Source organism: Podarcis raffonei, chromosome 8 (assembly GCF_027172205.1).
Source record: "Podarcis raffonei isolate rPodRaf1 chromosome 8, rPodRaf1.pri, whole genome shotgun sequence".
Classification (NCBI taxonomy): Eukaryota; Metazoa; Chordata; class Lepidosauria; order Squamata; family Lacertidae; genus Podarcis; species Podarcis raffonei.
In genome coordinates this window covers 20,089,487-20,117,368 of record NC_070609.1, presented here as the reverse complement: position 1 = coordinate 20,117,368, position 27,882 = coordinate 20,089,487, and the positions used below count along the sequence as shown (strand labels likewise).

The 27,882-nt window shown below is 45.3% G+C and overlaps 1 protein-coding gene across 1 annotated transcript; it reads right to left on the bottom strand.

The window, feature by feature from the left end:
• Positions 1-1,060: 1,060 nt before the first annotated feature.
• On the bottom strand, positions 1,061-21,925 carry LOC128419344 (kallikrein-14-like). The gene is made up of 8 exons (XM_053399909.1): positions 21,910-21,925; positions 15,260-15,311; positions 11,272-11,358; positions 10,996-11,024; positions 4,377-4,557; positions 3,926-4,176; positions 3,599-3,735; positions 1,061-1,945 (listed from the first exon to the last, which is right to left on the bottom strand). Exons 1-8 carry the CDS (start codon positions 21,923-21,925, stop codon positions 1,790-1,792), a joined length of 909 nt encoding a protein of 302 aa, XP_053255884.1. The 3' UTR covers positions 1,061-1,789.
• Between the last annotated feature and the right edge of the window lie 5,957 nt (positions 21,926-27,882).

Below are 27,882 nucleotides of genomic sequence, written 5' to 3'. Positions count from 1 at the left end.
AAAAACCTGGATGTCCATTTCCAAAATATAAGTTAAAAAACAAATAAAATAAAACCTACAGACAGCAACAGTGTTTTGTGTTGTGTATGCTCCTATGACGTAAGTAATGGGCCCCACCTGATAGCCTGCTCCCTAAAATATCACTGGTTTGCTCATTTCTATATATAGGGTGCCTACATTCTGCATGGACTGGTTGCATCTAGGTCCATAAATTACCATATAGCATACATTCAACACAAAAAACAGTGACAATTTGGTATTGACAAAGGACACCTGGATCTTCAGTAGCTTAGGGCCTCATCAAACCTAAATCTGGCCCATCTAAAACAGGGATGGGGACACTTTTGGAGGCTGCATGCCAATAGTGGGTGGGACCAGAGGCAAGAGAGGGTGGAGCAATGAACATAAATTTTACCTTTGCGCAGGAGGCTAGTTTCTACGCCCGCTCACACACCCTTCTCTGTCCGCCATCCAGGCAAGCAAAAGTAATTTGGACACAATCCAACCAAGCAAACACACTCAAGAATGTGAAGCAAGGCTGGTGAGGGGGTGTGGCCTGGGAAGGTAGGGTATTAATTTACAAGGCCCTGAACAACTTAGGTCCCGAGTACTGCTTTATATGCCAGCATAATCACTGAGATCGCCTTCAGGGGCATCACTGATGGTTCCCCAAGTTTGCGAGGCTTATCTGACAGCAGCAAGAAACTTTTGTGTCATTGGCACTGTCCTGTGGAATGTTGTGCCAACAGAGAATTCAGAAGGAGCCTTTGCTTTGAACCTGAAACGTTTTCTGCTCTGCCAAGTTTATGCAGTTGTTGGTGTTGCACTGTAAGCTCTGTGGAGAACTCCAGCTGATTTAGGGACAGTGCATTTTGTTCAGAGGACAACCTGTTGTGTTCCATCCGCACTAGTGGGAGTGACGACCAGGTTTGCATTGTTTTGGACTAATGTATGGATGTGAATGCAATTCTCCTTCTTGTTGCACTACTTCCAATGTTGCAATGCAGCTTTCAGCTCAAAAAATAAAATAAAATAATAAAAAGCACATTTTGTCACAAAATATGTTCTGAAACACATATTTAAATATATAGATGTTCCAAAACAGTTGAGTAAACATAGAGTGGCACTGCTAGAGTGAACACCAAGTGTGGCAATAGTTGGCAGGATAATACTGATGAACAGCGGAGCTTATTGAATGGAAGATGCTAATGTTCTCTCAGAGCTTATGAAATGAGAATGGGACTGTTTCTTGGGGCTGCAGCCATGCATCCAACTGTATGCACATAAGAATTTGTGAATTAAATGGAAAGTATGAATGCAAAGCCAGGGTGGGTTTTTTCTTTAAACCAACATAATAAAGTGTATTAGTATACTGCATTTTCTTGGAAATCTCTTCTCTCTTAAAACAAGGTCATTCCACAGTCACATAGACTTCTCCAAACAGGGACACTGTGTCCTAAACCCTGTCTTAATTTCTCCTCTTACAACCTTTCTCACTCACTCCATTAACTTATAACGCATACAAATACTGCCCCCCTAATACAACACAATGAGGGATGGGTGGTACAGCCAAACTAATGTTCATTTTCAGCAGAAAAAATAGCTTAGAGCCAGCCTTGGGTGGAGCTTGGCCAAACTTTGCCAAAGGTGGAGCATCCTTCACCAGCAAAGGAAGGAAAAAACTGATGTGCAAGGGGGACAATTGATCGCCAGGGGTTTTTTCCTGAAGCTTTTCCCTCCCCTGATTTCAGGGTCTTTTGGCTGAAGCTTTTTCTTCCGTCGAGGTTCATCACGAATTCTGATTGATCGTCTCCCGGATCCATGGCACGACACAGCACACTTTCGCATACACACCCGGGTTCCCTCTCTGTGCGCAGACTTGTGTTCCCCAAGAAACCACACCTTCGAGTTGCCCGCCGCAGGTGAGTGGGCCCCCAGAGTCACCCTGCATGGAGAAATGGAAGAAGTTTTCAGCAGGTGCACGTCTCCATTCTGTGTCTTCCTCTACATGGTGCTACCTGAACTCAGTTAAATGGCCTGCTTTGTTTTGCATAACATAGCAAGCATACTTGGGTCTGTTATGTTCTCCAGGGGAGAGCCATTGCTCAGTGGCAGAGTGTAGTTTTGTGTGCTTGAGGTTTCACATTCAATCTGGTCAGAGTGGTTGGTGGGGCTGCTTACCTGGCTTCCCAGCGCCAAGGCCTATAACCAAGAGGGAGAGGGTAGGAAGGACAGTGCAGTGCAGGTGCAGTGCAGGTGCGACAGCGGAGACAATACAGTGCACCTCACTGACCTCCCTGCCATCTTGCCCCTCTCCTTCTTGGCTGCTAGCAGTGGCCTCCTGCTTTGGGGAAGTACTAGAAGAAAAATAGTACTAGAAGAAGTTGTCCTCATCTGAATTTTGAATATGGTTCTCTGTGCAAAAATGTACAGTGGTACCTCTGGTTACGAACTTAATTCATTCCAGAGGTCTGTTCTTAACCTGAAACCATTCTTAACCTGAGATACCACTTTAGCTAATGTGGCCTCCCGCTGCTGCCACGCAATTTCTGTTCTCATCCTGGGGCAAAGCTCTTAACCGGAGGTACTACTTCCAAGTTAGTGAAGTTTGTAACCTGAAGTGTCTGTAACCAGAGGTGTCTGTAACCTGAGGTATCACTGTACCAAAAGGTGCACTAAAATGCATATTTTAGGATAAAATGTGCACAAAATCTTCCAAAAGAAATAAGCTGCCTATACTGGCCCCTTAGTTTGTTTTGACCCTAGAGAAGAGGTTGAGCCTAGAGAAGAGGTCAGCAGCATACTGTCCTGTAGGTAACATCCACCCGCCAAGGCCTTTTCTTTCTGAAAAGTTTTCCCCATTGACCCCTTTCTTTTGGAAAACCTACAAGTAAGTTGCGTGGCAAGGTGGGATTGAAGAGTGGGATTTGGTGGAGGGGGTGTACCTCTGGTGCCCATCGGTTGCTGATCTCTCCCTTGGAGACCTAAACACAGATTTGCTATCAAATTGGGGGGGGGTTATTGGGTTGTTGTTTTTATTTGATGATATATTTTGTGGTTTTATATTAGGATTTTGTTCTGTGAGCTACCCTGAGACCTCTGGGTATAGGGTGTTATATAAATTCAATAAATGATAACAACAACAAAAACACAGTCGTACCTTGGTTTTTTAAACGCCTTTTGAGTCGAACGTTTTGGCTCCCGAACATTGCAAACCTGGAAGTGACTGCTCCGGTTTGTGAACTATTTTTGGAAGCTGAACATCCAGCAGGGCTTCTGCGCCTTCTGATTCGCTGCAGGACCTTCCTGCAGTGAATCAGAAGCTGCGCTTTGGTTTTTGAATATTTTGGAAGTCAAATGGACTTCCGGAATGGATTCCGTTCGACTTCCAAGGTATGACTGTAATAATAATAAATTCCATACATTAAAAATAAATAAATGCAGAGTGATGCAGAAATGGGAGGGAACAGGCTAGTAAATGAAAATGTGTGAATCTGACAGGGACCAAAACCAGATTGATCTGTCCGTGCTTATGACCCTAACCCTTTTTCAACCTCTCAAAAGGTGTAGTCTATCTTCACATCAGCCCTCCTCTCACCTGGCAAGAGTCTGTGCCTCCTTCCTGTACTCCAGCACACATCATGTATGGTGTAATAGCACCACGATACGCCATATTACACTGTGATGTTGGGACAACGTTGACATCTGCACACTGTAGCTGAGCTGGAAGCTGAGCTGGAAGAGATATGTAGAGCACCAAAAGGTCAGTGGTAGTGGTGAAACAGAAAAAAAAGTCCAAGCAGACAGAAAGGGATGCTAAAAAAAGACTTTGAAGAACACATTGCTGAAAACTTTAATACCAACAACAAGAAGTTCTTTAGATATGTTAGTATCCCCTCCCACCTTCTAAAGTTTGCAAGCTTACCTTGAGGAGATCTGATGGTACCCCAGCCCGAGACACTGCATACACTCCCGTCAGTAGGGCTGCTCGTAGGTAGGTTGATAGTCCTTACAGTTTCGGAGAGTCTGGCACAGGGGCGAAGTCGGAGAAGCATGAAATCCTTGTCATTTTGTCTCCGGTTGTACCCTGGGTACACTTTAACTTCAGCAATATCCAAGCACTGTTCTCCCTGTTCAACCCTCTTCAAGTTGTGCTTTCCTAAGCACACCTTCATTCTGTATGGGGGCACAAGGCAAATGCAAAACTGAACAAAAGAATAGATCGTGGATGAGCTGTGTGAATGCTGATCACAGATCAATCCAGTTTATGCCTCTTTGTCAGGTTCCCAGGCTGTTAAAGTAAGGCTGTTGCTTGTCCCAGAGGAAGCATTATTTCCCCCTCCATGTCGCTGCATCTTGCTACAGCCTTCACTTACCCTGGTCTGGGTCTGCAGTGGGCTGCTGAGAGCACCCAACATGGATGCACTAAGCTTCCTCCACAATAAATGTTCCAGTTGCCTCTGCGTCCGGTTACAATGGCCGCCTGGTAAGGTCTGGACTGTTGTGGACAAACATACCCTCCAATTATACGATCAGCTGTGCCTGGCTGGGCAAAAGCTGCAACAAAACAAAACAAAAACATTGTGGTTATTTATACCGATGGTTTGTTTCATGAACTCGATTTCATGTAAGCTTAATGTGGGCAAGATTTTAAAAATTGTGAAATAATGAGAGATCCTGAGTATATAATCTTGCCTTAACACAGATTGGTGGACCACAGGATGTCTGCTAAAAGAAGGAACAGAAGAAGCTGTCTTATACCAAGTAAAACCATTGGTCCATCTAACTCAGTATTGTCTACACTGGTTGGCAGCTTCCCTCCTGGATTTCAGGTGGGGAACATTCCTAGCCCTACCTGGAGATGCTGGGGCTTTTTACATACAAAGAAGATGCCCCATCACAGACCTGTGGCCCTTCCTCATTCAATGACCATTCAGGACCCACACAAAAAGTTATTTTCCCAACCTGTGCTTCACAATTCACTCGTCGACATGGTTCGCCAGTAGCACCAATGCTCTTCAGAGTCTTGTGAAGGCTAAAAGGTAAAGGTAAAGGGACCCCTGACCATTAGGTCCAGTCGTAACCGACTCTGGGGTTGCAGCACTCATCTTGCTTTATTGGCCGAGGGAGCTGGCGTACAGCTTCCGGGTCATGTGGCCAGCATGACTAAGCCGCTTCTGGCGAACCAGAGCAGCACACAGAAATGCCGTTTACCTTCCCGCCAGAGCGGTACCTATTTATCTACTTACTTTGATGTGCTTTCAAACTGCTAGGTTGGCAGGAGCAGGGACCGAGCAACAGGAGTTCACCCCGTCGCGGGGATTCGAACCGCTGACCTTCTGATCAGCAAGTCCTAGGCTCTGTGGTTTAACCCACAGCTCCACCCGCATCCCTCGTGAAGGCTAGGCACATAGAAAAAAATGCCTTGTACCAGGGCAGACTATTTGTCCATCTAAGCACAGCATTGCCTACTCGGACGGGCAGTGGATCTCTGGGGTCTCAGGCAGAGTTCTATCACATCACATTACATCTGCCTTTTAGTGAGAGAAGCAAGGGATCAAAGCCAGGATGTTCTGCATGCAAGTGTGTGCTCTGCATGCTCTACTACCACTGAGTTTTGGCCCCTCCATTATCTCTCTTCAGAAATTTCAGATGCCCCATATGTGTATGTGTGCAAATTCTGACCTATAGCAGATGGGAGAGGAGGCTGAGTGATGGGACTTGGCAACTTTCCCTGCTTCAGTAGTACTTATAAAGATAAAGGCAGGCTCTCCCACTGCAACCTGGTAGCTACTAACATGAGTTTGATCAAACTGCAGGAGGCAGTGGCAGACAGGAGTGCCTGGCGTGCTCTGGTCCATGGGGTCACGAAGAGTCGGATACAGCTAAACGACTAAACAACAACAGTTCTCTATCTTATAACAGGGGCAGCCAATATGGTGCCCTCCATATGAGGTTGGACTACAGTGCCCATCATCCATAGACATCAGCCTTGCCAGCTGTGACTTATGGGAGTCCAATAATACCTGGAGGGCATCATGTTGGCTACCCCTGCAGTACAGTATCATAGCTTCTTCCTATATAGTGCGGTGGGATCCAAGTATGGAGGAAATAATACACATGGAGCATATAATTCTTACAACAGGAGCAAACAACTCTTGTGGGACATTATTGCAGTCAAACCAACAGCTCGTGGTTTACCGGCAAATTTGGGTTTGTCCAATGAACGTAAAAACATAAGGAGAGCCTGCTGGACCAGGCCAGTGGCCTGTCTAGCCTAACATCCTGTTGTCACATTGGCCAAGCAGATGTCTATGGGAAGCAGACAAGCAGAAGAACAGCCTTCTCCCTGTTTGTGATTCCCAGCAACTGACATTCAGAGGCATATTGGCTCCAACAGTGGGGACAGAACACAGCACAGGAACACAGGAAGTTGCCTTATAGCGAGACAGACCATTGACCCATCTATCTCAATATTGTCTACACTGGCAGGCAGTGGCTCTCCAGGGTTTCAGGAAAGAGCCTCTCCCATCTGGAGGTGCTGGGAGTTGAACCCGGGATCTTCCCCATGCAAAACAGAAGCTCTACCACTGAGCTGCAGCCCTACAAAACAAACACCCAGTAAAGCAGGTACGTAATATGGAAGCGTTCCAGGATCAGGACTGTCCATTGGTTAAGTAGGGATGTTGGGACAAGATGTCTACTGCTGTTTGACGTTAGGTATCTTTATAATTGCTGTCTGGTAGGCAGCATGTTAACAACCTTGTTTATCGTTCCATCAACCTGTCTGGTAGGTCCTTATTTCTTCCAGGTGAGAAATTGAGAGAGCGTGCCAGCACATTGCTGCCTCAGAACCCAGTTTGCCCAGCGCTCTTTGATTACCTGTAAGTCTCTCCATTTAAAATCCACATAAATGGTTAAAATATTAAAAAAATAAATCACACAGATTGGAATGTGGGAAGTTTCAACCAGAGAGGAAACAACCTCCCAGATACCAAATACTGTACATATTATTTTTACCTGAGGCAAAGGCAGATGACCCTCCACGTTCATGAATATTACTTCATCACTGAGGTAGAAAGAGGCTCTTAAGGTTTCTGCCAGCTGCCATTTTATTTGCCCAATACTAATTATTATTATTATTATTATTATTATTATTATTAACCACCTTTCACCCTAAGGTCCAGGGTAGGTTACAACATTAAAACACAATATTAAAAACAGTTTAAAACAACTTACAATCACAGAAAGGGGGGGTGTCCTAAAAATATTCACCTAGAGCAGGCATAGGCAAACTCGGCCCTCCAGATGTTCTGGGACTACAACTCCCATCATCCCTAGCTAACAGGACCAGTGGTCAGGGATGATGGGAATTGTAGTCCCAAAACATCTGAAGGGCCGAGTTTGCCTATGCCTGATCTAGAGAGTCAAATACCAGGATGGAGAGGTTCATCTTCAGTATTTGCTAGAAGCTTTAGAGAAGGAGTTACACGACTTAGGGGCTGTCACAAAGAACACCCTCTGCTGGGCCACCACCACCTTGTGCATCTTGGGGGCCAAAGGAACTTCCAAGAGGTCCCCACCTTGCCAATCTAAGCACCTGAGAGGGTCTGTATGGTAGAAGGTAGTCTTCCAGATATTTGGGGGGCCTGAATCATTTAAGGCTTTAAACATAAAATGAGCACTGTGCAGTGGGCTCAGAAACCAGTGAAGCTGTTTTAAAACAGAGGTCAGAGCTGGCCTAAAGATGAGGCAGGGGAAAGCACCAGCCTCACATGGTGGAAGCACGAAAGGTACTGTCCTGCCCACCCCATTGCTTCCACCACTAGCAGAACGCCAACCCTCTCGTGAGAGGAGAGGCATTCCAGCGCACCCTGTTGCCACTCACCCTCCCAGCCCTGGGGTGGAGAAGGTGAGCGGAAACACTTTGCAGAACTCCCCTTCTCTCGGAAAGTTTGGCAAGAGAAGGGGCGTTGTGAATGACAGGCAGGAGTCCGAAGGGGGGGCAGAGGAGGGGGGCAGGCATGAGGTAATCTAGGGGAAGGGGCCAGTGATTTGTGGGGTTCTGTGCCACCTGTGAGGCAGGGGGGAAAGGAAGAGGCCAGGTAGCCAGAGATGGGAAGAGAGAGGTGAGGCAGGTGATAGAGTTGCAGGAAGGCCAGAGGTGGAAGAGACAGTCCCAGGGAATGCCTGGCCATTAGAAACTGCTGAAGCTGCCATGCAGGGGAAGCTGCTGGCTGCTTGCATGCGCCATGTCAGAAGAAGGCGTTTAATGTGCTGGTGGAGATGAGCTCACACTGCTGCTCCAACTGTCTGGGTTGGAGCACAGGTCTAAAGACAAAGACGCCCAGCTAGCTATTTAGCAGAAGCAGTGCACGCGATTATTTCGCCTTAGAAGCTGATGTAACCAAGTGCTTTGCCAATAAAGAACTAAACCAGGGGTTGGCAACCTAAGGTCCAAGGGCCACAAGCGGCCCACAGGGGTCGTTTAACCAGTCCATGAGCCACCCCCAAACTGAGACACCTGCTTGGTGAGTCCCTGTGCGCTGTGCTGAACCGGCGCAGAGCAGCGCGGGGACTCACTTTCGTGGTGCCAGAAATTGCATCTGTGCAGACGCAGATGCCAGAAATCGCAGGCGCAATCTGGCCCACAGAGGGATCTCTGCTGGAGTGAACCGGCCCAGGCAAAGTAAACCTTGCAGACCCCTGAACTAAACTTCCAATTGTGCATCCTCATTGGGGGGGGGCTGGTGTGCTCAGAACAGGCATTCTGGAGTGCTGCGTTGCCAGTGATCTTCTTGCCTCTGGGCTGGAGAAGGCGAGTGAGAGCACCTTGCAGAACATCCCTCCTCTTGCTGGGTTTGGTGAGGTGGGGTGCTCTGATAGCAGCGTAATTGAGGGGTTGGTTGCAGTGTGGCAGTGTGGCAGGGCAGGAGCCAGCATTTCCCCTCTCACCTCAGGTGGTGAAATGGGACAGTTATATGAGATATAAACAGAACCCCAGCCAGTAATCTGGCTGCTGCATTTTGGACCAATTGAAGTTTCCAAGTCATCTTCAAGGACGGCTCCAAGTACAGTGGTACCTCAGGTTACATACGCTTCAGGTTACAGACTCCGCTAACCCAGAAATAGTACCTCGGGTTAAGAACTTTGCTTCAGGATGAGAACAGAAATCGTGCTCCGGCGGCACGGCAGCAGCTGGAGGCCCCATTAGCTAAAGTGGTGCTTCAGGTTAAGAACAGTTTCAGGTTAAGAACGGACCTCCAGAACGAATTAAGTACTTAACCCAAGGTACCACTGTAACAGTGTATTGCTATACTCCAGTCTGGAAGTTACCAGAGCATGGAGGACAGCGAACATGTCATCTCTTGCTCAACAAAGAGTGTAGCCAGCAAATCAACTGGAGCTGGAGGGAAAGGTACTGCTACCACTAAGGCCACCTGAGCCTCCAGACAACAGTCTTGAAGCCAGAGGCACCCGCAAACTGCGAACCTGCTCTTTCCAGGGAAGTGCCACCCCATTCAGGGCAGGTCACCTCCTGGATGTGAAAACTTGAGACACATGTCACCTCCATCTTTTTGAGATTCACCTTCAGCTTATTAGTCCACATCCAGCCCATCACCGCCTCCAGCACAGGCCTAAAACATCAAAGACCTCTTCTGGTTCAGTCAGAACAGAGATGATACCCTGGGTATAACATCATTTGGAGGTGGGGGGAGCCTCTACAGGTGGCTCCAACCAGAAGGAAAACCACTCAGCGCCTCCCAATATATTTCGCTGCCTGAGGCAAAAGATAAGATGGTACCCTTCCTCCACATCTTACCTTCTTCAACTGACAGGACTGGCAATGGAAACCTCCTTCAGCACTGGGTTAAGAGAGGCCCTTAAGGTCACTCCTGGCTGCCACCTTATTTTCCCCCAAGATGCCCTGGATGTAGTAACATCATCCTGGGTGGGGAAAGGGCAGTCTTCACTGAGGGTGAGTGAGTGAGTCAGTCAGTCAGTAAGTAAGTAAGTAAGTAAATTTCAGCACCCAGTGGTGGAGGAAAACAGATAAGGCTCAAATTACCACAGGTAAGCCCCTCAAACCCTCAAGAAATTTCATGGCTCCCCTTCTGAGAAACTGAATATGGGGCAGAGACCACTCAAACAGCCATGAATGTCAGGGGCTGGCTGGCTGAGGAAGAGTGATGGAAACCACCCAACCAAGAGCCGCCACCCCAGGGAAGGCACAGAGGAAGAGGAGCCTGGGGACTGGTGGTGGGACACTGGCCACACCTCAGAGGAGGGGATGAGCTGGGAAGTGCTAGAAGCAGGGCACTTGAGGGGAAGCAAAGAGACAGAAACTGGCAGAAACTGTCCCAGCACAGGACACAGCGAGGAGGCTTCCAGTTTGGATGCAGGCGCCGGCAGCGATGACAGAGGGGGGGTAGACCCAACAGTTCTCCCTCAGAGCCACTCTGACAGCTTCTCTGCTGACAGCTTGCTGCCCCGCCATTCCTAGAATGAGGTGTTTGTTGCTTGTTGCCGAGCAGTGAGTCAGGCAGACACAGAGGGAGTCCTCTGGAGCTTGCTGGAGCAAAAGATCCCAGAGGGAGCAGCCTGATGCAGGGGGCTAGAGAGTGAAGGAGGGGCTACACACCAGTTTTGAACAACTGCTTCATTAGGCAGCTTTTAGAAGTCTCTGTTTGTTCTTTGTTTTCCAAGTTAGCCAAGCATCTCTCTCTCTCTCTCTCCATGGCTGTTGGCTAATGCAAATAAAGTTATCTTATCTTATCTTATCTTATCTTATCTTATCTTATCTTATCATCTTACCTTATCCTATCCTATTCTATCCTATCCTATCCTATCCTTTCCTATCATCTTCTCTTCTCTTCTCTTCTCTTCTCTTCTCTTCTCTTCTCTTCTCCTCCCCTCTCCTCTTTCTCTCTCCCCCCCCCTCTCTCCTGTGAATGACCTGCTCTGCCTGTCGGCTCCCTGACACTGGAGGGATACACATTTCCAAAATCAACAAATAACAACAACTTAGGAACATAACAAAGAGACCTTATAGATCAGCCCTTCTATTCCAGCATCACAGTGGCCAACCAGATGCCTATGGGAAGCCTGAAAGAAGGATCTGAGCAGAAGACCACTCCCCATTTGCGATTCCCAGCAACTATTCTCATTGCTCCCAACACTATAGGCACAACAAGGGGAAAAAAGGGAAAAGAAGAAAACAGTGAGCATGGAGCCGTTGCTGCCCCCATGCCACTTTGCGTATTTCCTTACCTCCAGAGCTCATCAGGAGCAGCCCAAACGCCAACAGCTTCATCCTTGCACTGGCAGATCAAGAGACCAGTCTTCCCAAGGAACTTGCTGCAGGGTAAAACATTTACGGTGAACAATTGTGATGGATGGATGTCAGATTGAGTCACTGATACCGGTACCACAGCACACACCCAAATGACGATAATGAACAACATTATCATCAGTAATTGTTTATGTAAACAACTCACCAGTAGTTATTATTCATGATACATTATTGTTAGCGCTTATGCTGAAGCAAACGTCAAGGTAAATGCTTCCTGTTTGGTTGAGGACACGTGTGACCCCCAGCAGGGTCAGGGCTGAATGGAAAAGAGGATGCGATTTCTTTCCTATCAGCCTAACAACAACACTAATAAAATAAATGAAGGAGGAAAGCAATGATAATAACAGAATAGAAGAATTGCTATGTTGGTTTAACTGGTTGTTAGTTGTTTTGGGGACTGAAGAGCAGAATGAAAAGTTATGAAATGAATAGCAAACGCAAGACAAAGCTTTTAAAGCATTTTTAAAATCAGATGTGTTGTCCCTTAGGGTGGTGCATTATTACGAACCAATGCTAGTTCCACTCAGACCAGACCTATTGAAATTAATGGACATGACTAACTTAGGTCAATTGATGTCAATGGGTCTACTCTAGGTGGAACTTAGTTGGATGCAACCCCAGGGCAGAGACATTGAAATTAGTGGACCCAAGTTAACCATGTCAATTAATTTCAATGGGTGTACTCTGATGATGGTCAACACTAGATGCAACCCCAGGAATCCAAGTGAGAAAAAAGAGGGGCAGTGTGAAGTGATGAGAGAAAGGTTGGGCAACTTGGGGCCCTTCAGGTGTCGTTGGACTACACCTCTCATCATCCCTGATGAGATGACAGAAGGATAGACAGCGGATACATTTTGTCTGCAGGCAGATGCAAATTCCAGCGGAGTATCATTGCAATCAGGTTGTAATCAGAGAGTATTTTTCATTCAACATCCCTGGTAATTGGGGGAGTAATTTTATGAGAGACAGAGCACTCTGGATTTACCTTAAAGCAGTCACACAATGAAGAGGCTGCGTGGTCAAAATGCAGGTGACTGCTAAAAGCTTTGTTTATTTACATTATGCTGTTGAAGTGAATTCCCTCCTGTCCTTTAATCTTACCTGATTAGTGTATTTAGAAGCTCTTTGATCTTATTGTTATTTTATTGATGTTTAATTATATATTGAGTGCGATCTTGCAGTTGGAGTCCAGCAACATCTGGAGGACCAGTTGTTGTTGTCCATCTCTGTGTTAAAAGCCCTGGATTGGGGCAAGCCTGGAGACCCTGTGACCCTCTCATTGGTGTTCATCTGGTAGGTTGGGACCTACTGCTGGGTTGCAGCTTAATCTAAGGCAATCTGAGACACAACAGCAGTACTACCACCGTACAGACACAAGGAGGAATTATGGAGATGGGGACCCCCCAATGCATGTTTGGACTGAAGGTGGGTCTCAGATCTGAAAAAGTTAGGGAAATCCCTAACTCACCGAGGCTTCGACTACCCTCACGTGGTTTAGTCGGCCAGTTGAAGCCATTCCCAGGGTGTGGCCGCTGTTGCATCCAGACAGCTTCTAGAAGCCACAGGTGAAAGCTAAGCACAGGGTGGGGACCTAAGGTAGACCAGCTACCGCAGAAGGAGCACGACATGTCCCCCACCAGAGGAACTACCTCTCCCCTAACTCCTCATGGGTAAAGGTACCCCTGCCCGTACGGGCCAGTCTTGCCAGTCTTGCCAGTCTTGTGCGCTCATCTCACTCTAGAGGCCGGGAGCCAGCGCTGTCCGCAGACACTTCCGGGTCACGTGGCCAGCGTGACAAGCTGCATCTGGCGAGCCAGCGCAGCACACGGAACGCCGTTTACCTTCCCGCTGGTAAGCAGTCCCTATTTATCTACTTGCACCCGGGGGTGCTTTCGAACTGCTAGGTTGGCAGGCGCTGGGACCGAACGACAGGAGCGCACCCCGCCGCGGGGATTCGAACCGCCGACCATGCGATCGGCAAGTCCTAGGCGCTGAGGTTTTACCCACAGCACCACCTGCGTCCCTCCTCATACACCCCTGCTTATATAACTCCTGCGTATTTATAGGTGAACTCTGTATCTAGCAGAAATTCACCCCTACTGAAAGCAAACTAAATTCCAACAAAGGCCCACAGTATAATTACGAAGCATAATTCCAAGAATTAGACAACTTCTTATCCAGGGGTCCATCAGTACAACTGTCAATGGTGACCAGAAATGTAATTCTAGTGAACTGAAGGGAAAGCCTGTAGTAAACGCTACTGTGGGAATGATACTTGGGAATATGGTATTATTTTAAAAGCCACTTGGCGGGAGAGAAAGGGGTGGGGAGAGAGAAAATCTTTCAAAGTGACTGTGTCTTTTACCCTTTGCCTTCTGCAATAGTGGCCAAGGTTGCTTTTACTTATATATATATATATATATATATATATATATATATATATATATGGGCTGCCATTTGTGGTAGCCACACAGCTTGGCATTTATCATGCCAGCCAAAAGTTTCAATCAATCAATCAATCAATCAATCAATCAATCAATGATTACGATCACAGATCAGCCATACACATGACATATTTAAAACATTGTCACACCACTTTAACATTCATGGCTTCCTCCCCAAAGAATCCAATGGAATCGTAGTTTGTTAAGGGTTCTTGGAACTGTAGCTCTGTGAGCGGTAAACTATACTTCCAATGATTCTTTGGGAGAAGCCATGATGGTTAAAGTGGTATGAATGTGTTTCAAATATAAGGTGTGGAAGTCACTGCAGCCCACTGTGAAAGTTCAGACTCATCTGAATTTTGCGATGCAAGTCTCCAAATCATGTGTTTGAAAATTCACAGGCAAGATGGGCATAAATGCATATATTTGGATTCCAGAATTTCACATTTCGGGTTACACATTCCAACAGAACAATCCAGCAGATGCCTGCTCAGAAGTAGGTTCCATTCAGTTCATTAGAGCCTATTCTAAGGGATAGCATAGCAGTCTAAATCCATGTTCTTATTTTGGAGTAGAATGAACACACACACAGGGAGAGACTACACATATTTTTGTGCCAAGACTTGAGTCCCAAAAACAACAAGAGTAGCAGTGAACAAAACAACCAAATTTCACCAAAATTCCCAGTATTCTGATACTCTTAAGAAATTCATGCGTTCTGAAATCTCATTGGGATGCTGTAGTCATCTGAGTCATCATTCAGCAAGGAACTCTGAAAACAATGGTGTATGGGTGGCATTCTCAAGGATCAGCTTCATTTCAACTCTGAACTCTGAACTTCAAATTGGAAACATTCACCAGACTCACACACAATGTCGCTTCAACTCTTTGAATCCAACTACCCTTCGTTAAGATCAACCCATCTGTAAGATCAACGCCCTGTAGCTCCATGTTGCATTTCTGTCATCCAACTGTATAATCCACTTAGAAGCCAGCTGTGGCATTAAGCAATATATAAAACAAACAAATAAATAAATAACTACCAGATTTATTTATTTTTTTAAAGCAATGAAACACAGGGATTTCCCCTTGCAAAATTGCCTTCCAACATCCTGAGAAACAGTAGCCAAGAATGACTCCCAATCTCTCCTATTGTTTGACTGCCAAGGCTGCAAGAGAAGGAAAACATAGGCATGGATGGCGTGATGGATGCCTTTGCAGCTTAGCTCCTTGACAGCCGTGATGACGGATGGGTGTTTTAATTATTTATTTGAGGCTCTCCATCGAATAGCTCCCCAACGGCAGCCAGCAATATGCCGTTTCATATTTTAAATAGCACTCCCGACGACACACACAGATAACCGGAAATAGCTGAAACAAGAATTGCCTTCTGATTAATAAGCTCAGTTTCTTTGCCTCCTGGATAACATAACCCTAAGAGTGAATCTATATGTAGGCTTACCTGCTGTTGCTGACGGAGAAACCCTGGGTGGAAGGAGCTTCAAGAGTGATGTCTGGTAAGAGAGCAGGTGAATAACTAGTGGAGAAGTTAGCATTTAAATGCCAGGGGAGCAGGGCGGCCTTGATGGATTCCCTTCCTGGTGCATCACAGCTTTGAAGGCTCTCGCTGTGACTCAAAGCCGCGGCTGTCTATCTTCTGATCTCTGAACTTCAGCAAGAAAACCCACGTTAAGAGCTGAACGGGCCAGGCTGCTGATAGGTCCACCCTCCACCTCTTCATATGATTGCTCTTGCAGCCTTGCCAAGGGGCATTTGCAGGCAGGGCTCATCCCAGGATATTTATGGCACTATATGCAATGCATACCCAAGAGAACAGTGGCACCTCCACTGTACCTTTTTCCAGGGAAGGGTGGCGGAGGAAAGGGAAATATGAAAACCATCCTTTGCACTCCTGAAAAGATTGGCACTCGAGAAACCTGAAAGGCAGGCTCTCCAAAGGAAAATCTAGATCTCTTGCATGCCCATCAATGTCAGATATACAATCCACCCTTCTTAGAAGTTTCTATTACGCATGTCTGTTTTTCGTTTTCAGCACAGAGCAATGCTTCAGAAGAGACCTGGGCTTTTATCAATGTTCCAGCTAGACTCTTAGTGCAGTTGGATGAACAGTGATTAGCAGGTGACCATCTATTGGAGCATCATGCCTTCAGGTTAAGCCTTACAAGATGATTTCTGCATGTCAAGCTTCTGTTCACAGCAGGCATGGTGGGACCTGCGCAGTTTTGCTTATCACCTGTGAATGCTAGCCATGCTGGCTAAGGATGGGAGACAACTGTGATTCAGTTCCCATTCAGAGGTATATTGCATATTGCCACCATAACTTGTTGCAATTCATAAGACTCACCCTCTGTGGTTTTGCCTAATCCGCTTTGAAAGCTGTGGTTTTGCCTAATCCACTTTGAATGCTATCAACACATCTTGCAGAAGCAAATTCCATAACATTGAACCCATAAAATAATGATACATTGTGTGAAGTTCCGTCTATCCTGAGTCTTTTGCCAGCCAGTTTCATTGGATGGGCCCAAGGTCTTCTTTCGTAAGTGTCTAATGAGAAGCCCTTCAAATTGAAGCAGCTGAGTGGTGAAATGGAAGTTGCGATGAGCTGAGTCAACAACCCTGGGCAAAATCAGGAGCTGCTGACGCATCCATGCCAGGATGAGAGATGGAGAAGAAAAAGCTGGTGGCTTTTTGGTGAGCAGCGTCATTCAAAATACCTTAGAGAAATGTGGTTAGGACAGCCAAGCCAGGATTGATAATCAAAATGTATTGCTCATGTAGGAACAATCCCTGTGATAACCACCTTGAGACAGTTATAGTGCAGCCAGCATGTGTTTGTATGTGTGAAGAGGCAGAACCCTCTCTTATGTAAGGGAGGCACTAGTCTCTAATAATGAGGAATCAACAGTTCTGTGACAGCAAGTGTGTGGTTGAGCACACTGGTCTTTAGATGGTGGGTTAGGACCCACTAATGGGTCATGACTTGATCCAAGGTGGTTGCTAAAATGGAACCACCAGATGAATATATGGGTTTTTTTTAAATCAAGAAATGGGGCCAATGCATGTTTGAGTTCAAGGTGGTTCCCAGGTCAGGAAAGGTTGAGGATTGCAAGTCTATCTCATCCCTGTTCCTGGTACATCAGTCTAACCCCTCTGGATGACTTACCATTAATTAGAAAATTGTCTTTTATGAAAATTATTATGACCATTGTGCAAATCATGAATACCAAATGTTTCATAAATGAGGTCTAGCAACTTCCAGTCACTATCTAGATCAGTGGTTCCTAACCTTTTTTGGCCATGCCTCACCTAAGCATCTCTAAAATCCTGGACTCCCCCCCATGACATATAATTCTTATTATTCAAAAAGTGAACTCCTATTCATGTGGAGGAAGCCTAAAAGGCCATTCACTGTTAATAACTCATTCTCGAATTGCCCCCCTTAAAAATCAAATCGCCCTCCTGTGGGGTGTGTGCCCTATGTTGGGAACCACGGACTAGATGAACATACCCAGCACAATACATGCTGGCGCATGAGGCAAACCATAAAATGGCAGCCCCTCCCTGCCAGAGAAGTAGAGAGTGAGGACCTACATCAGGAACCCAGGGTTGAATAAAGATCTACAGCAGGATCTGTGTTCCCAATGGATCCTGCCACCTGAGGTGGTTGCCTTACTTTGCCCCATGGGTGAGCTGGCCTGGAACATACCTAAGCCATGATCAGCATCTGAGACCCTGCTTTCTGGATTAGGGTTAGGGACAGGGCCTTTTCAGTGGTGGTACTGCTGTTGTAGATTTCCCTCCCTGGGGAGCTTTGCCAAGCTCTCACTCCCTATCCTTAGATAGTTTCTGAAAAATCATTTTTATCCAGGCTTTGTGGATTTTTACTGTTCGTGATATTAATTTATTTTTATTGTTGATTTATCATCCATATCAGGATAGGGAACCTGTGGCTTTCAAGGTGTTGGTGGACTGCAACTCTCATCATCCCTGACCATTGGCTAAACTAATGGGAGTTGGAGTCCAGCAACATTTGGGAAGTCATGGGTTCTCAAGCCTTCCTCTAGAATGATATCCTATATAGATGTTAGGGGTGGACAAATATATCAATTTCAGCTTCTCTCTATTTATCCTTTTTCCATTCTTAAATTCAGTTATCCACATTTCCACATCAGTCTGTGATTTCATTTTAGAGCAAATTCCACTATAAACACATCTCTGCAAAGCAAGTTTCCCTAATGTAATGCACATTTGTATGTTATTTTCACTAATTTTTTATGTCCCAATATATCAATTTTTGTGCCGTCTATTCAGCTGAAGAACTACACTGCAAAATTCAGAAAACTGCAAATTTCAAAGGCTGGCTGTGATTTGGTTTGCATGTTGTTACAGAAAGTAACAAAGCATTTGTATCAAAATGTGTTTTGGAAGCTGGTTATGCCAGGAGATCCGTGATATTACTGTTCAAATGACTTTGGTTCTGTTAAATATGCTTTTGGATAGAAATTTAGATCTTGATCATAAAGAGCTGTTGAACTATTGGCTGCACAAGCAGCGGTAACTCAGAAGTGGAAGTCACTGGAGAACATAAACCAGAGGTATCAAAAAGTATGACAATGTCCTCTTTTAGAGAAATTGACACAGAAAATAAAAGCAATCAAGGGGCAAAAGATAAAGAAAATGTGGAGCTTTTGAGTTATCTCTTCACCCCAAAACTCTGCAAACAAAAATCCTGTTAAGAAAATATGAAGAAGAAAGAAAGTATGGAGATTATCAGTATATATAGTCATTGGTCAGTCTTAAGCCTGTTGTGGTAATAACTCACCCATTGCACCTGTTTAGTTCATTTCATTTTTAATTTGTATCTTCCAGAAAGTTTAATAAAGAATTTTTAAAAGTGTGCATGTGATAAGTTTGCCTTTACATGCAAGCTGAATTTAATTTGTCTTTCCTCCCTAGTAGCTGCACTGATTTACAATTTTACTGTCCCATCCCATCGTGCACCAATATTCAATACAGTATATGCTGTGCCATTTAACATGGCTTGTGTGGTGCCCTTCCGGCCAACCAGAAAACATGTTGCTAGTCATTGCTGTGACTATTTCAGTAATAGCACAACAGTGCAGATAATAACTATGGTTGCAATCGAGGGGAGGGACTGGGTTATAGGTTACAGAAACACACCCAGGGGCCAGACTGATACTTCGAAATCCCAGCTGAGGTGTTCCAGGGAATCTCTGTGAATGGAGAAGCAGCCTTAATTGGGGTGTTTCTTTGGGCTGTTCTTTGGTGCAGATGAAGATGGAATAGTAAGAAACTCACCAAATTCCTGGAGAGGATGCACCTCCCCAGGTACATACCTCCACGTGTGGTGGGAATATCCCCAAATCCAACTCTTCAGGACATCAATCATACAAGAAATATGCAAAATAACTAAGCAAGTATTAGAAGTCACCCCAGAACTGGTACTACTAAACATCTTCCAAGATAATAATGCCCACTCACATCATAAAGAGCTCATAACCCACCTACTCTCAGCAGCCAGAAGCATCATAGCCAGACACTGGAGAGACCTGTCAGGAGTAAGCATGTACCAATGGTATCAAATAGTATGGAAAAAAGCCTTATTAGAAAAACTAACCAATAAACTGAAACTGAAATAGAAGAAGACACCTTTATCACATACACAGCCCAACAAGACAACAAGAAGAATCTGCCAACAGCATACAAATCAATCTGGCTAACCTAATACAAAAGCACGTGCACACACACACACACACACACACACACACTCCTCACACACAAAAATGAATCTTACTACAGCCAACCAAAGACAACCAACCAAACCCTAGGCCACCCCCAACCTCTCTCACCACCAAGGAAATACAACAAGCCAATAGTAAGAGAACCCACACAAGTGACGCTGACACAAAACCCCACACATAAAGTAGAAGAATAGAAGCATTGTCACCCAACCGCACCACACTCACCATTCCCCTCCCCCTCTTTTCTTCCTAACCTAACAATGTATGCAACACTAATGTCTCACAACAAATGAAATTGATCTGTAGAAAACCCAACTTGAAGAAAGAGACAATGCATATATTTTTGTAAACTAAGAAATCTTTAATAAAAATATATATTTAAAACAACTAGGAGGAGATTGCTATTGCCTTCTGTGCATTGAGTATCAGTGAGGCAAAAAGATTCCTGCATTGCAGGTGGTGGACTCCCAGAATCACTTCCAACTCTACAATTCTATGGTTCTATGGTTAGTAGAACATAGTGCTGGAGGAGACTCTTGAGAGACCCATGGATTGCAAGAAGATCAAACCTATCCATTCTTAAGGAAATCAGCCCTGAGTGCTCACTGGAAGGACAGATCATGAAGCTGAGGCTCCAATACTTTGGCCACCTCATAAGAAGAGACAATTCCCTGGAAAAGACCCTGATGTTGGGAAAGATTGAGGGCACAAGGAGAAGGGGACGACAGAGGATGAGATGGTTGGACAGTGTTCTCGAAGCTACGAACATGAGTTTGACCAAACTGCGGGAGGCAGTGGAAGACAGGAGTGCCTGGCGTGCTCTGGTCCATGGGGTCACGAAGAGTCAGACACGACTAAACAACTAAACAACAACAATGTTTAGTAGACTGAAAACCACAACAGCAGTGAATATGGATAGTATTTTCTGGATTGATTCCCATTCAGGATGCGGAACGAATAAGCAGACACTATCAATTTCCATTTCCTTTGGAATCAATATTGAGAACACAGCAAAAGTTTTTTGTTTTGTCTTTTGCGGATGAGATTATCTTCATCACCCGCCTCCGACCGGATGAGGAGGCTAGAGAAAGAATCAAACGGGAGCAGGAAGTGTGCTGCTGTTGCACACTTATCTTAAAGATACTTGTTTCATCAGATGATCTGTTAAGTGCATCTAAGGAAGGATTTTAGGAAGATAAAGATGAGGTTGGGGGCATGGAAGGCAACCAGCACAATGGGCAGAGCATCAAGGTTGACTAAGGTCAGTCAGGGATAGGGGATCCGCCTGCCTGTTTTGTCCAAGAAGTCTGACAATGCAGGAAAGATGTAGATGTCTCTAACTGTTGCCAGCCTCAAGGCCCTGTTGCCACATGAGCAGGTACAGAGATAATAATGCAAACACTTGGCCGGGAGGGTGTGGGCAAAGTACATAATTTCTGGGTGTGGTTGTGACAGGTGTTGACGATGGCGACAGATGTCAGGAAAATGGGAAGCATGAATATGGAAAGTAGCAATTGCAAGTATGCAGGCTGGACGGAGTGTCCTGGCAATGGAGCAATTACTGCCAGGGATGCCTGAACCTCTGAACTGCACCAGAAAGTCGTTCCCAGAATTCCTGGGTGAACAGAATGTGAATTAAGTTCATTTGGGGGTAGAACTCTGAACAATTTCTAGTTCCTCTTCCAAGTTCTTTTTCTTACAGGTTATTTTTTTACTCTTTGGGCTTACTCCTGGGCCTTTAAAGAATCATATTAGTTAGGGAGAAGAAATTAAGCAATTGACATCCTACTGTGTTTTTGAAAAAGAAGTTTTCTTGGTCTTCTTATTTTATACTTTAGCACAGCAGCTTGCAACATCCCAAGTGATTGATTGATTGATTGATTGATTGATTGATTGCCGAGGAACATTTGGGTGAACCAGAATTGAACCTTGAACTTAATGTGAACTCAACTAGTCCATCTGATAAAGGGGAAAAACGTGATCTGGAATTAATTCCGTTTTGAGGCCCACCAAGTGATTCTGAGAAGCACACAAGATGGATATACTGAGTGGATTGAGCAGTGGCATCAGCCCCTAGTAAGAACATCATGATGTTTTTGCACATGACACACAAGCAGAGAGTGAGGGAGTAAGAAACTGAGCATCCCCACCACTGCTGGAAGATACACTGTTCAATGCTCACAGGTGATACCAGGGATGTCAAAAGAAGCATGCAGGGCCAAAAGTGATGTCTAGACTTGCAAACTCTATTGGCAATCCACCTACGCTCAGAAATCTATGGAGCTGTAGTCTGGCTCAGCTGCCGCCACCTCCGCCACCGCAATCCTACATCCTTCCTCCGTCATTTACGTAAACCCAGACAAACAGCACACACTGTGAAGGCAGGATGGAGAAGAGATGCAGCTGTGATGGTGGAAGAAAGCTCTTATTCTTGGCATCTTCATCGCTACACAGTGAGGGGAAAGCAAACCTGGGAGTGTTCCTTGGCTGCTCTCATGTCCTTTCTCCCCACGCACCTACTCACAGGTACTTCCAAGAAATGATGCGGTTGCATTGCTCTGATAATAATAATAATAATAAATAATTTTATTTATACCCCGCCCTCCCCAGCCAAGACCAGGCTCAGGGTGGGTGGCTAACACCAGGTATAAAAACAAATTGATTAAATACAACTTAAAAACAAGATTAAAATGCAACATTAAAATGCAGCCTCATTTAAGTAGAAACTCAAATCAAATCGCTTATGTGATGATGCCAACTGCTTTGGAGCAGCGATGCATCTGGTTTGTGGTTCTAAGGCAGGGGTAGCCGATGGGGGTGCCCTCCAGACGCTGTTGAACTACAACTCCCACCAGCCTCAAGGAGCAGGGCCAATGGGCAGGAATGATGGGAGCTGTAGTCCAACAATATCTGGAATGGCATCACATTGGCTACCCCTTCTTTTAAGATCTGTGGTTTTTTGGGGGAGGGGTGGTCTTCAGCGCTAGTGCTACTCAGAGTAGATCCATTGAAGTCAGTGGGCATAGCTAACTTAGGTTTGTTACTTTTAACTGGTCTACTCTGAGTTGGACTTAGCCGAATACAACCCTCTAGATTGTTAGATATTTACGTATTTCATTTTTGCTATCCATGGTTTATCTATCTATCTATCTATCTATCTATCTATCTATCTATCTATCATCTATCTATCTCTATATGTATCTATCTTCAGAAATGGCTGTATGTAGCGGAATTCTCCTGAGAGTAGATCCATTGCAATTAATAGGGCTAACTGTGTCATGCCAATAAATTTCAAGGGGCCTATGCTGAGTTGGACTAGCATTAGCTACAACCCTAAGTCTTTAAATAAATAAAGGCTGAGGTGTAGAGGAGACAGACAGACAGACAGACAGACAGACATTCCTGGGGGGGTGTCTTCCACTTGGATGCCCATGTGTCCCAAATTGACATCTAACCATTCTGTAAATTGTGTACACATCTTATGGTAGGGTGGGGCCATAAGAGAATTGCGTAGTGCTGCCTTCCAGCTGTTCTCTGGGGCCACATTCTGCCCATCCACTGAATTTATTTTATTTTTATTTATTAAATTTATATGCCACCCTTCATCAAGAGATCTCAGGGTGCTTCACAGAATAAAATACAAGATAAAATACAATCTGTCCAGATGTTCATCCATTGGCCATTGCTTAACCACAAGGTTGCTGTCTCTGATCGATTCAACAGTTCTGTGTACAATAACACATCCCTTACACCTGAGTAGGGAACTGTTGGCACTTTAGATTTTGCTGGGCTACAGCTCCCATCATGCCTGGCCATTGGGCATGCTTCCTGGGGCTGATGGGAGTTTTAGTTTGGCAACACCTGAAGGCCCAAATATTCCCCACACCTGCCTTACGCGTTCATTTTCCTAATAGAATGGATTCCCCTTGATCCTCATCACGCATAACAATGAAGCCATCTGAGAATTCGGGAGCTGGTGATGTAGTCCTGGGTGTGTGAACATGAGGAGAACGAAATGAAACTATTTGATCAGGTGTCACAGCAAAAAAAAAGGATGTAGGCTTTTAATCTTATTTATTTATGCAAACATTTAAATCCCGCCCTTCGGCTGCGAAAGCACCACTTGGGGCTGCTTGCAACATTTAAAATTGCAGTTTGAACCACAATGTGAAACAATGAACCAGGTGTAAAAACACCTGCCACATGCAAGAAATGGCCATTGGGTATCAAGGCCGAAGGGTGAGTTTTGCAACTCTGTTCCTCCTGCTTCTTTCAATTGACATCATAACTCGAAAATGCCCCGGAAAAACCGGAACAACCTGTTTCCCCCCACAAGAGAACCAAGGCCATCACATGAGATCTCACCCTGAAAAAAAAGCTTTTGGGGGGCTGCAATCCTATACGGCACTCCAAAACACATGTTTTGGGGTGCCTTGAGAGCACAGCCCCCCAAAAGCATGTATTTGGGACTCTATGATGTCGCAGAGGGTTATGTGACTCATGCAGGATCATGGATGGGAAGACTTGTGTCCTGGTTCTGGGACTCAACATGCTGCAGAGTATGTGATGTTAGTCTCTTATTGCAACAGGCCTCTGTGATCTACCAGCTGCGACAGCTGCCTCAGGAAACCACACTCTGACAGGCCCCCTTCTGTGTCAGTGAGGTAGCTGCGGGTTGCCATTTTATATTTCCCTTAATGTCCCTTAGGGGCATTGTGAGAAATTTAAAATGGCCGCTTAGAGAGCTAGCCACCTGAAGTAAAGGACTCAGGGCAGGTGTAAGGTGGCCAAGTGTCTTACATTACAGTCCTCTGCTTTGAAAGGCTTTCATAGGACACGACTGGTTTCGAAATAATCCTCTTTTTTTAAGAAGAAGAAGAAACCCTAAAGAAGGGAGAGCAGGAAGGGCCTAGGAGTTGTCTGTCAAGAGTTTGTAACTGAGAAACAAACGGAGCAGGCACAAAGGTCACTCGCTCATAGTTTTCTCAACCACGGTGAGATGTTTTGTATTTCCATCTGAATTATAGTAATTCTGTCTACATTTTCATCACTACATTTACATAAGCATATGCAAAAAAAATAATTAGCGCATATGTGCCTTCATTTCTGGTGACGTATTTCCTTTTCTGTGGTGATGCATATGTTGCCACCCAAGCTGCGGTTGCTAAGATAGGGGTGGGGAACCCTTTTCTCCCCAAGGGCCACATTCCCTTCTGGGCAACCTTCTGAGGGCCACATGCAAGTGGTGGGCAGGACTAGAGGCAAAAGCAGGCGGAGCAATGAATGCAAATTTTACCCTTATACAGCAGGCTAGCTTCTGCACTCACACCCTCCATCCAGGCAAGCAAGAAGCCTGATGAGCCTTCGAGGACACATTTGAGCCAAGCAGAAAGCTTGAGGTGTGAAGTAGGGCCAGCGAGGGATGTTGCCTGGTGGGGGGAGTTCCGAGGGCCAAAGAGAAAGGCCTGGAGGGCAACATTTGGCTCCTGAGCCTTAGGTCCCCCATCCCTCCAACTAATGGACAAGGCAATCACATCACCAGAGACACTGAAAATGTGCAGCTCCCAGGCCAAGTGTATGGCAACAATGAGCAGAGGGAATCTTCCAGGCAAGGGCTGTTCTTCTTGGCAAGTCTCAACAGGTGGTTAAATGAATGAAGCTGCAAAATAATTGGCCAGTGATGAGCTGCGACACCATTCCTCACCTGCAGCTCTAAATATGGAGGGACCTTTCCTGTTTGGGGTGGGCTAGGAAAGCTGACTATGAAGAGCATTGTCCAAGGGGGATAAGCATCCTATTAAGTATCCGTGCCCCTCAGTAATACCCTAGTGTGCGTTAGCTGAGTTAATTATAATGCCTGCAACACAGCAAGCAACGCCTCTGCTCTGCTGGTGGGTGTGCAATTCCAGCGCTGCCTCTGCGTCAACAAGACGATAATTATGCCAACCCGGCGACAACTGCTCACTCAGCAAATCCACACTTCCTGTGCTGGAACATCCTCTCATTCTTACTAAAGCACCTTTGAAAGATGGAAGCCAGACGCTGTGCCAAAGCTATCATTAAGATTCCACCTTGGCTTGGCATCCCTTTGCTCCGAGACTCAGGCAGCTGGATCGCGTCCTCAAATTTAGCTGGTTTAAATGCCTCCTTGTTTGTGCTCGTGCTTCCAAACCTGCTCCCTCCTCTCACTTGACTGAGTGCAAACGTTACGAGATGTATCCTTTCTCCCCTGATATACACACCATGCAATCTGCATCAGGAAAGTTTTTTCCAGTTACGTTCTGTGCCACTAGGATGGGTGACTAGGTCAATTTTGGTTACACACAGTTTCTCACTTAGGTTCGATTCTCCTCATTGCCATATCCGTTTGCATTTTTTTAAAAAGTTCTCAGGGAAATCCATCAGCCTTTTGGTACTTTTCTCTCCTAATATACACATCTTAAGGCAATTTTGCCCAGTGTGTGCATTTTTGCAAAGGTTTTTTCCCTTAACTCAATGCATTTTGTATGTTAATTGCACTAATATAGGCATTTATATGCACACTTTACCTTACAATAGGCATTCTTGTGCACATAACTTGGCTTGCAAAATTCAGAGAATTGCAAATTTCAGAGGGTGGCTGTGTTTGGGTTCACGTATTGTTTCGGAAAGTGTGAATTAAGTATGTTCGCCTATAAGTGCCAACGGAATAAAATTCCCTCCTTTCCCTGTATGCCATTCTTTTTGTCTAACCTCGTCTCCTGTGTTTCCAACAACAGCTTGACAGATGTCCATATGGCAGATGATGCTTTCCCCTTGTAAATGAAGTCATTCAAAAAGTCATGTCCTAAATCTCTTCAGGGTTGTGCTGCTGTGAAAGGCACAAGAGGAAGGCAACTAAAACAACACGACAACCCTAGTGTTATTCAAAAGCTGGCTTTCAAAACAGTGTTCCTGGGAACTTTGCTGTTTATTTGCCAGAGATTCCACAACGAAGTCAGCGATGACAGACAACCTTCTGCAACATTAACAATCTTTCCTTCACAGTAGGGCAAGGGTGGAGATGTGTGCGTTTTTTCCAGCCCAGGGCTGGATTCCCTCAAGAGTAATGGGTCAGGGGCTGCATATCAGCAGTGGGTGAGATCAGAGCCAGCCATAGGTGGCACTACTGCCACTCACCACCCAAGGCTCCTCCGGAAGAGCTGTTTATTGAATATTCTTCCTGATTTGCTTGCACAAAGCTTACACCCAGCCAGGGCTGTATTTAGGTTTGATGAGGCCCTAAGCTACTGAAGGTAATGGGGCCCTTTATAGGTCCAGGTGTCCTTTGTCAACAACAAATGGTCGCTGTTTTTTGTGTTGAATATATGCTATATGGTAATCTATGGACCTAATAGGTATGTAAAACCATTTGCACATGTTGCCATGCAACCAAGCCATGCAGAATGTAGGCACCCTATATATAGAAATGAGCAAACCAGTGATATTTTAGGGAGCAGGCTAGCAGGCAGGCCCATTACTTACATCATAGTAGCCTACACAACACAAAACACTGTTGCTGTATGTAGGTTTTATTTTATTTGTTTTTTATCTTATATTTTGGAAATGAACATCCAGGTTTTTTCCCCTTTAAATTTTTTTTGGGGGGGCCAAGAAAGTGGGGCCCTAAGCTATAGCTTGTTTAGCTTATACGTAAATCCGGCACTGCACACAGCTTAGATTATTTTATGCTTTTATTCAGCATTTCTTTGTGGGGGAGATTATACAAGAATGGGCACTCATCCTGATTTGTTTTCAAGATGATTATACACCTTCCTGTTCATCATTCATTCAACACACACCTTTCTGTGCAATTTCTGTGTCCTTTCCCAACTGAGAACAGACTGTTTTTAAAAATTGTTTTTTTACACAATAGACACAGAGCACGTCAATTCACTTTAACTGCAAAACTGCAAAGCCGGCAACTTCTCCATCACATCATGAATCTTTGCACCTGGAACACAGCACACCTCCCAGGACATCCTGTTACCTCCACACACTGCCCCATCCCCCTCTCTGCTGAATTCCACAATGGCAACACTGAGAATAAGAAGGAAGAAGAGGACAGGCAATCCTCTTCCTGGACTGGAAGTAAGTAAAAGGACAAGCAGATGGTAGCTGGCTGAGGGCAACCTGAGGTCAGCGATGTGGTGTCCCTCCACTGGCACAACCAACTTCTGGAAGGACACAAAAGGCCAAGAGACAATACCCAAGACTTCTTTCAAGACCCTTTATTTTGCAATGTGAGGACGGGAGGGATACTAGGTTGTGTTCCTCAGAGATG

Bases quoted from the DNA above. Each gene is read 5' to 3' on its own strand.
- LOC128419344 (XM_053399909.1), bottom strand. The intron at 11,025-11,271 runs GTAAGGAAATAC...TATGTTCCTAAG, and splicing joins GCTCCTGATGAGCTCTGGAG to TTGTTGTTATTTGTTGATTT. The intron at 1,946-3,598 runs GTGAGAGGAGGG...TTCTCCATGCAG, and splicing joins GAGGCACAGACTCTTGCCAG to GGTGACTCTGGGGGCCCACT.